Below are 8,036 nucleotides of genomic sequence, written 5' to 3'. Positions count from 1 at the left end.
TGATGTCAGCTTAACACTTCGCTTTCAGATTCCAAGGCTTACAAGCTTGACAAGAAGTAACTTAAGAAAGGGAGATGCCTGAGAGCTCCTCTTTACCTTCCTTGTTGCTCAAATGTGGCCCCTGTGGTTTCCAAATGCTATTTGGTCTTTCCACACAACACAACTCTTAGGAAAGGTCCTTCCCAGCACTGAGGGACACAGACAAAAATATTTCAGCCAAAACAACCTGATGCTGCATCAGTGATGCTTTCAGAGAAAGGTCTTGATCAAAAGGGAGAAATGTGAAAACAGATAAAGCATGCAAGCATGCTAAGGTCGCTTCAGTCGCGTCTGACTCTTTGCAACCCCATGGACTGTAGCCCACAAGGCTCCTCTGTCCTTAGGATTCTCCAGGCAAAGATCCTGGAGTGGGTTGCCACTTCCTCCTCCGTGGGATCTTCCCAACCCAGGATCAAATGTGCATCTCTTATGTCTCTTGCATTGGCAGGCAGGTTCTTTACACTAGTGTCACCTGGGAAGCCCAGATAAAGCATACTTGATTTTAAATGGAGTGGGGAAGCCATGAAGGGAAAATCGTTATCTCTGGTTACACAGCCAGCAGGAAGAAAGATTTTTTGCATTTCTCAGCAACAGCAAACTGACCATAGCTTGCAACCAATGTGAAACAGCAACAACCTTGAACTCTTGTTCTCTTCTAATGAACTTTTGTTCAAAACAGTGCTCCCTAATTTCCTCCCAGATTCCAATAAAAGCTAAATTCCTCTTTGTTTTTTAGACTTGCCTATGGTTTGCCATTGTGTGCTTGCCTTGAATTGTTAACTCCTCTGCTATTCCCTAATAAACTCCTCTTTGCTTAAAAATAATTGCTGTTAATTTTATTTAAGGCTGGCAGACACTTCCAGAAGCACTTCCTAATGAATAAGGAGGTCTTGCCTGCTCATTTCTTTATAAGCTGAGATATGACCAGATAGGTATAAATAATGGTGAGAAGTTGGGAATAAAGCCTGAGGATATGGCTTGCCCTCTGAAATAAAAAAAATTATCTTTGAGTTGTTCAAGCTAGCATAGAAGAAGCTCAGAGGAGGTCAAGGCAAACCTTGAAGAAAGGCCGCCTATTACCCACTTTACCATGACAAGCTCCAGACGGATCCTCCTCCTCCCATTGCACAAGGTTGAAAAGTTTAATGAGGAAGAAGCCTGTATTGGTCATAAAATATAATCTTTTCACTTTATTTTTTAAAGTGCAGCTCTTCAAAAATTTCATTTAAAAAAATCATCTGTAAGAAAAAAAGAAATAGGCTTAATTTAAACTGATTTTAATATCCTCATAAGTGAACGACCAAACATCAGGCTAGGTTTATAAACTTCAGAAGATCCTTGCAATCAGAAAAGGTATCCTGTCCATCAGTGGCTGCCAACATGGTTCAATTGTAGGGACAGCAGAAAGGACTCCTGCTTCTTTCTCACATCTTTCCTCTCACCTATGGACTCGCTGATGCCTACAACAAATTCTGAGTGTCCTTAGTCCTTCAAGGTCTGTCTGCAAAGGAATTGGGCTTGCCTCCCTGTTTCTTTGGAGACACAGAAGTCTACAGATATTTGCCCCTCTGTGTAAGTGAAGAGGTAACACTTTGCCCTGAAAGCAGGTTTTAATAAAGAGCAAAGGTCACTGGGCATCAGATGATTAGCTTTCAAACAATTCAAAATAAATACCTAATTGTGACATTGAGTACATGCAGTCACCTCAGTCATGTCCAACTCTTTGCAACCCCATGGACCGTAGACCACCAGGCTCCTCTGTCCATGGGATTTTCCAGGCAAGAACACTGGAGTGGGTTGCCATTTCCTTCTCCAGGGGATCTTCCCAACCCAGCGATTGAACCCAGGTCTCCCGCATTGCAGGCAGATTCTTTACCATCTGAGTCACCAGGAAAGCCCAATTGTAACATTAACCTGACACAAATGACGACCATACACCAGATACCTGTCAGAAAATATTATGTATGTATAACTGTTGAGGATGCCACTGTCTTCCAGGAGAAATACCAACACACATCTACCTGCCCCTAGCCCCACCCCTTGGGAAAAAAAAAAACAACTTTAGCAAACCTTCATAGAACAGATGAACTCTCTCTTCTGCTTTTAACACGGGTTCCTGATCCTAGTTGTGTACTTGTCTGGGCTGGCAGCACTCATTACAGTAGTATAGATTGTGTAGCTGAAAATAAAGAGAGGAATTTTAATATACACATCATTTTCTCTAATATCCAAAGAGGGAAAAAAAAATCCCAACCTTTCCCCTAACACTTGGGATCAGGGACAAGATTAAAAATAGAGATCCACGTATGTCAGAATAATTAAAAGTTATAATTCAAGCAGCCACACAAAGTGTTCTTTCCTATTCTGACAACACTGTGGGAGGCTGAGTTTAAATTTAAAATTCTCAGATCCCTCTGAGTTCCTCCGTGGCAGGAGGGAGAGCTGGCTTTGGCCTTCAGCCTTGCTCTGCCTAGCTCACAAGTGGCACATGCGTGGACACTCCACTGTTACATCCAGGCTTCAACTGCGACACCCAGCCATCCCCCACCAGACACAGGACATCCACAACAGCTGCACACCGCCCTCAAGAGACCCACCAGGAAGCAGACCACACAGGCCCTGGAAATGGCTTTGGGGCTGTTCAGGCCAAGAATTCCAGAGTCCTAGGTACTTGGGTCAGACTCTGAGTGGATTCCTTATATCATGGGAGAGTCAGAGGAAGGCCAGAGTGGGGCCCCTAGAGCTCAAGAATCAAGACCAGGGGCCCACTTGCCTAGATCTAAGGATGAAAAGTACCATGTCACTCATTCAACATTCTGGACAGTGAGAGATCCCAATAACTTGGGTGTGTGTGCACACACACACACACACACACACACACACACTCAGGTACTTCACTTCATTCCTTTCATCTACCTCTTGCCCCAGACACTAGCTGGGATGCATGCTCACAGCATCTGGAGCCAGGCTATTTAGGGATAGGTGCTGGTACCCTGCCAGAGAAGGCAATGGCAACCCACTCCAGTACTCTTGCCTGGAGAATCCCAGGAATTGGGGAGCCTGGTGGGCTGTCGTCTATGGGGTCGCAGAGTCGGACAAGACTGAAGTGACTTAGTAGCAGCAGCAGCAGCTGGTACCCTGCAGCTGAATCGTACACCGGCCTGAAGACAGCACTATGAGCACAAGCAGAGCTCATCCAAGGGTAATGAAGGTTCCCAGAACAGGATCTCAGTTACTTATTTGGTCACAATTCTATTCTCCATAACTGTTGCAATATTTCCTCTGCTGATAGCCACAGAAGAGGATGGTGTTCTACTGCAGGGACATGTAATTTTATAGCATAGCACAAGGGGGCAGCATAGAGATCACTGCTTCTGTTCAGACATTTCTACTAACCTCACACATAAAATAGACTTCAGTTCAGTTCATTTGCTCAGTCGTGTCCAACTCTTCGCGACCCCACGAATCGCAGCACCGCCAGGCTTCCCTGTCCATCACAAACTCCCGGAGTTGACTCAAACTCATGTCCATCGAGTCGGTGATACCATCCAGCCATCTCATCCTCTGTCGTCCCCTTCTCCTCCTGCCCCCAATCCCTCCCAGCATTTAGTCGATAGTAATCATTCCATGTAAAGGGCCTGAGAGTCAGGGATCTGTGTTATTTCTGGTTCAGGGATCATTATCATTTAAAGGTAGCTCCTTTTGGGTTTTCAATTACACAGTAGAGAAAAATGCTTCTTGGTAAACTTTAGAATTTCTGACAAATCTCTTTTGACAAAGCATTTCAGATGCCATTTAAACATTCGTAGTCTTTTTAACTCAGTAATCCTACTTCTGGGAATTTAGGCCAAGGAAAATAATACAAAAGCGGGGTGGGAGGGGAATAATGTACTAATAATATTTATTTCAGAGCTTTAATGAGGGAAAACTAACAACTGGAGAATGTTCAACTCAATTATACTACATTCAATTGTCTATGATGAAACTATTTAAAATTATACGGGATGTTTACAGTATGGAAACTGCTTTATTAAAATAAATATTAAAACTATTTGATTATACGATTAATCTTTAAAAGAAACATCCTTTATATAACTTTTAAACACTATAAGAACACAAAAATAGGTTTTCATCTATTTTTTAAATGAATATTGAAAGGGCAAGATTGTGCCCTAGTGGAAGTGGGTTGGAGCTGACTCCGGGAGGCTGGTGAGAATCAATGGTTAAATATTCAGGAAGGTTATGAGCCAACTGTAATCCTGAAGTAGGTCAGGGAAGGTATTTACACCACGGAAATCAATACATGCTACAAATCAGGAGAGTCCTGTTTTTGCTCTCCCTGCCCTCAACGAGCTAGTTCACTAGTACGGTACTGGGTCATTTTTTGTGTGTGTGACCCAAATAACTCATTTGTTCGAGTGGGAAAATACTAATTTGTTTTTTCTGTTTTTGGCTGTTAGAATATGTTTACAGGAAATTTTTAGCAATTATCTTTTTATCTGGACATACTTAAAAACAATTCCAAAGAGATATATTCTTGTGATGCAAAGTGAGAAGAGTAACACCAGATTTTAAAATGTCATTGTGAACACAGAGCTGATTCACTTTGCTGTAGAGACTAACACAGCACTGCAAAGCAATTATACGCCAACAAAATTTGTTCTTTTTTAAAGAAAAAAGTGTCATTGTACCCAAGGAATCTCAGAACACCCAAATACTACAAACGTTCTTCTAGAGGCCGTCAGGAAAACTGCTGTTTTACATTTGTGTAAAAGAGGATGCTTTCAAAGAAAAAATATCAACTGGGTATTTGAAACTAAAACTCACTTTACAAATTTTATCTGTACTAGACTGTTTCTTGAAGAATACCATTTTGATATTCTTGCCTTGGAGAAAGAAGCAAGGATGATGAGAAAGTAGGAAATGCTGGGCTTGGGAATTTATGGAAGTACAAGGAGGAGACAGGACTCTGCATTGACTTGCTTCCTCTTTTATGTTAGTAAATTAAGCCCTGCTGCAGTGAGCTGGCCTCAGAGGTTGATAAGGCAATCAGGCATCAGGGGGAGGGGGACAGGGCCCGGAGGAGTGGGCTGTTGGCCCATTTAGCCTTGCTACGATGGTGACAGCGGACCCTCAGAGAGCCCTGTGCAAGTTTGGCAGGGGCTACGCTTCAAGTTTAACTAAGAGCCTCCTGTGGCAGCGGCGACACGGCCCAGCGATTGACCTCAGAAAAGGAGGTGGGTGAATCCAGCCTGAAGATCCGAGAAGCTGTAGCTCACAGAATACTGTCAAGGGCGCAGGCTAAAAGAGACTCATTCACTTGGGCGATGAATCACCTGTGAAATGAGGATGAGGGTGGCAGAAACGCCCAGGGGAGATAAAGGAAAGCCAAAGGTGTCTATAATTTAGCCCTCAGAGTGACATGAAGGAGCTCACAACCAGGGAGGGTGGCCCCCAGCTCGCAGATGGATTTAGGATGAACATGGCATGCCCTCTTCTTCCAGATCACTCTATCCTCCTAACCTTTGCTTTTCTCCATGGACTTCCCACTTGACATGGTACATGAGTTTATCTTCCCCTCCCTGCCTCCTCCCTGCTCCTGCCAGTAGAACGCTGGTCCCAGGAGAACAGAGACTTTGTCACTGCAGTGTTCACAGCACCCAGAAAACCTGCTCTGTGGGGGCCCTCAGGGCCCTGCTGAGCCAGAAAGCGCATGAGAGTCTGCCGTGCTGGAGTGATGCACGACGCATGCTTAACATGTCACTTACTTGTTATAAACTGGAAACACTGATAAGACCTGCATGGGAAAAATCATATTAAAAGACAGTTAAAAATACATAAATTTAATTTAAAAAAAGACTGCTAAAAATTTAAAAAGATACATGCACTTCAATGTTCATGGCAGCATTATTTACAATTGCCATGATATAGAAGCAACATAAGTGTCCATCAACAAATGAATAAAGAAGATGTGATATATGTGTGTGTGTGTGTGTGTGCGTCCATGCACGTGCACTCAGTCGTGTCCAATTCTTTGCAACCCCATGGACCTCTCCTCTGTCCATGGGATTTTCCAGACAAAAATACTGGAGTGGGTTGCTATGTGAATATATATACACACACACACTATATATATATATGTATATATATATATACACACCCACACACAATGGAATACTAGTTAACCATAGTTAATCATAAAAAAGAATGAAATATTGCCATTTGCAACAATGTGGGTGGACTTGGAGGGCACCATGCTACCTGAAATAAGGGAGAGAAAGAAAAATATAGTATGATATCACTAATATATTGAATCTAAAAATTAAAAATGAATATATATAGCAAAACAGAAACAGACTTACAGACAAGTGAACAGACTAGCGGGGAGAAGGAAGGAGTGGGAGCAAATTAAGGGCATGGAATTAAGACATACAAACATATACAATAAGATTCAAGGATATATTATAAACCACAGGAAATATAGCCAATATGTTATAATGACTAGAAATAGAATATAACCTTTAAAAACACTATGTTGTATGCTGTGTTGGGCTGTGCTGAGTTGCTCTGGAGTGTCCGATTCTTTGCGACCCCATGGAGTGTAGCCCACCAGGCACCTCTCTCCATGGGTATTCTCCAGGCAAGAATACTATGTTGTATACCTGAAGCTTATATAGTATTTTATAGCAAGTATTTCAGTTCAGTTCAATTCAGTCGCTCAGTTGTGTCTGACTCTTTGCGACCCCATGAACCATAGCACACCATTATACTTCAATAAAATAATACTACCAATAAATAAATGACTACTAATAAGTAGAAGAAATACATGCAGAAAATCTACAGGAAAAAAATAACTTTGGTTTATCTTGGGGTGATAGTTTTGAAACCCTTCTCATTTTTTTTTTAGACAAATGAACATAGGTTATGACTATGCCTTTTTTTTAAACATGCAGAAAGGTTAAGATGGCCACTTTAATCTACATGGTTACAAGTTCAGAAAATGTCATCTGGCTTTGCTTTTACATGTTTTCAACCAGGTAAAACTTTAACAACGTTTGATTTCAGGGAGTTTTTTTTTAATCACGATTGAGAAAGACACCAAACATCCTGGGTAAAAACCGGACACTCTGACACAAGTTACCTGGAAGAGCGTCTCCAGGCTGAGGTTTGCCTGGCCTGTGGCATTGAGGGCTTTGATGGCGGGTGTTCTGTAAGGACAATGATCAAAGGTCACTTGGCACTTCAGGACACCCTGAGTCCCTCCAGCTCTCACTTGGGGAGGCTCAGTACCAAGGCCAGCCTCAGTGTCTCACTTTCCTCTAAACAGACGCTGGCCCCACGCATGGGTGCTGCCTTGCCTCAGAAGACCATGTACAGTCATTCAATAGCCTGGCCCTGTGACCAGCTGTCATTCAACACACGGGCCAGTAAAATCAAGGAAAAGTATATGACTACTTGCTCTTTGGGGACAAACTAAATTACACCCAGTTTTATTTATTTATTGTTGTTGTTTGTATGTTTGCTTTTTTGGCCATGTGCAGAATCTTAGTTTCCCAAACAGGGATCAAACCCAGGCTCCCACACAGGATTTCAGAACAGGCTTTCAGTGCCAAGTTCTAACCACTGGACCCCAGGGAATTCCTCAGTTTAAGTATAGGAAATATTTTCCTTCCAAAAATAGTCTTACATAGAAAACCATGAATCTTGTTCCATCATTTCCTTTTAAAGATGAGTCAACAACAGAGAGAGACTCACAGACTTAGAGAACAAACTTATGGTTGCCGGGAAGGAAGGGATAGTTCGGGAGTTTGGGACGGACATGTACACACTGCTATGTTTAAAATGGGTAGCCAGCAAAGACCTGCTTATATAGCGTAAGGAACTCTGCTTAATGTTATGTGGCAGCCTGGATAGGAGTGAGCTTAGGAGAGAATGGATCCATGTATACATACAGCTGAGTCCCTTAGCTGTTCCCCTGAAGCTATCACAACATTGTT

At 42.5% G+C, this 8,036-nt stretch overlaps 1 protein-coding gene across 2 annotated transcripts in view; it reads right to left on the bottom strand.

The window, feature by feature from the left end:
• Positions 1–1,202: 1,202 nt before the first annotated feature.
• NAAA (N-acylethanolamine acid amidase) overlaps positions 1,203–8,036 on the bottom strand; it is a 21,137-nt gene continuing 14,303 nt past the window's right edge. The window contains exons 8-11 of one of the 2 annotated variants that reach the window (XM_061145769.1): positions 7,181–7,247; positions 5,808–5,836; positions 2,110–2,218; positions 1,203–1,277 (exon numbers count right to left, since the gene is read on the bottom strand). In XM_061145769.1, coding sequence (XP_061001752.1) covers positions 2,143–2,218; positions 5,808–5,836; positions 7,181–7,247 — 172 coding nt within the window. In that variant the 3' untranslated portion in view covers positions 1,203–1,277; positions 2,110–2,142. The remainder of the gene's footprint in view (positions 1,278–2,109; positions 2,219–5,807; positions 5,837–7,180; positions 7,248–8,036) is intronic. The other variant, XR_009693379.1, reaches the window with a different exon arrangement.

The sequence above is a fragment of the Dama dama genome, chromosome 6 (genome assembly GCF_033118175.1).
Source record: "Dama dama isolate Ldn47 chromosome 6, ASM3311817v1, whole genome shotgun sequence".
In the NCBI taxonomy this organism is placed as follows: domain Eukaryota; kingdom Metazoa; phylum Chordata; class Mammalia; order Artiodactyla; family Cervidae; genus Dama; species Dama dama.
The sequence above is the reverse complement of the archived record's forward strand: the minus strand, read 5'-3'. Positions and strand labels throughout refer to the sequence as shown.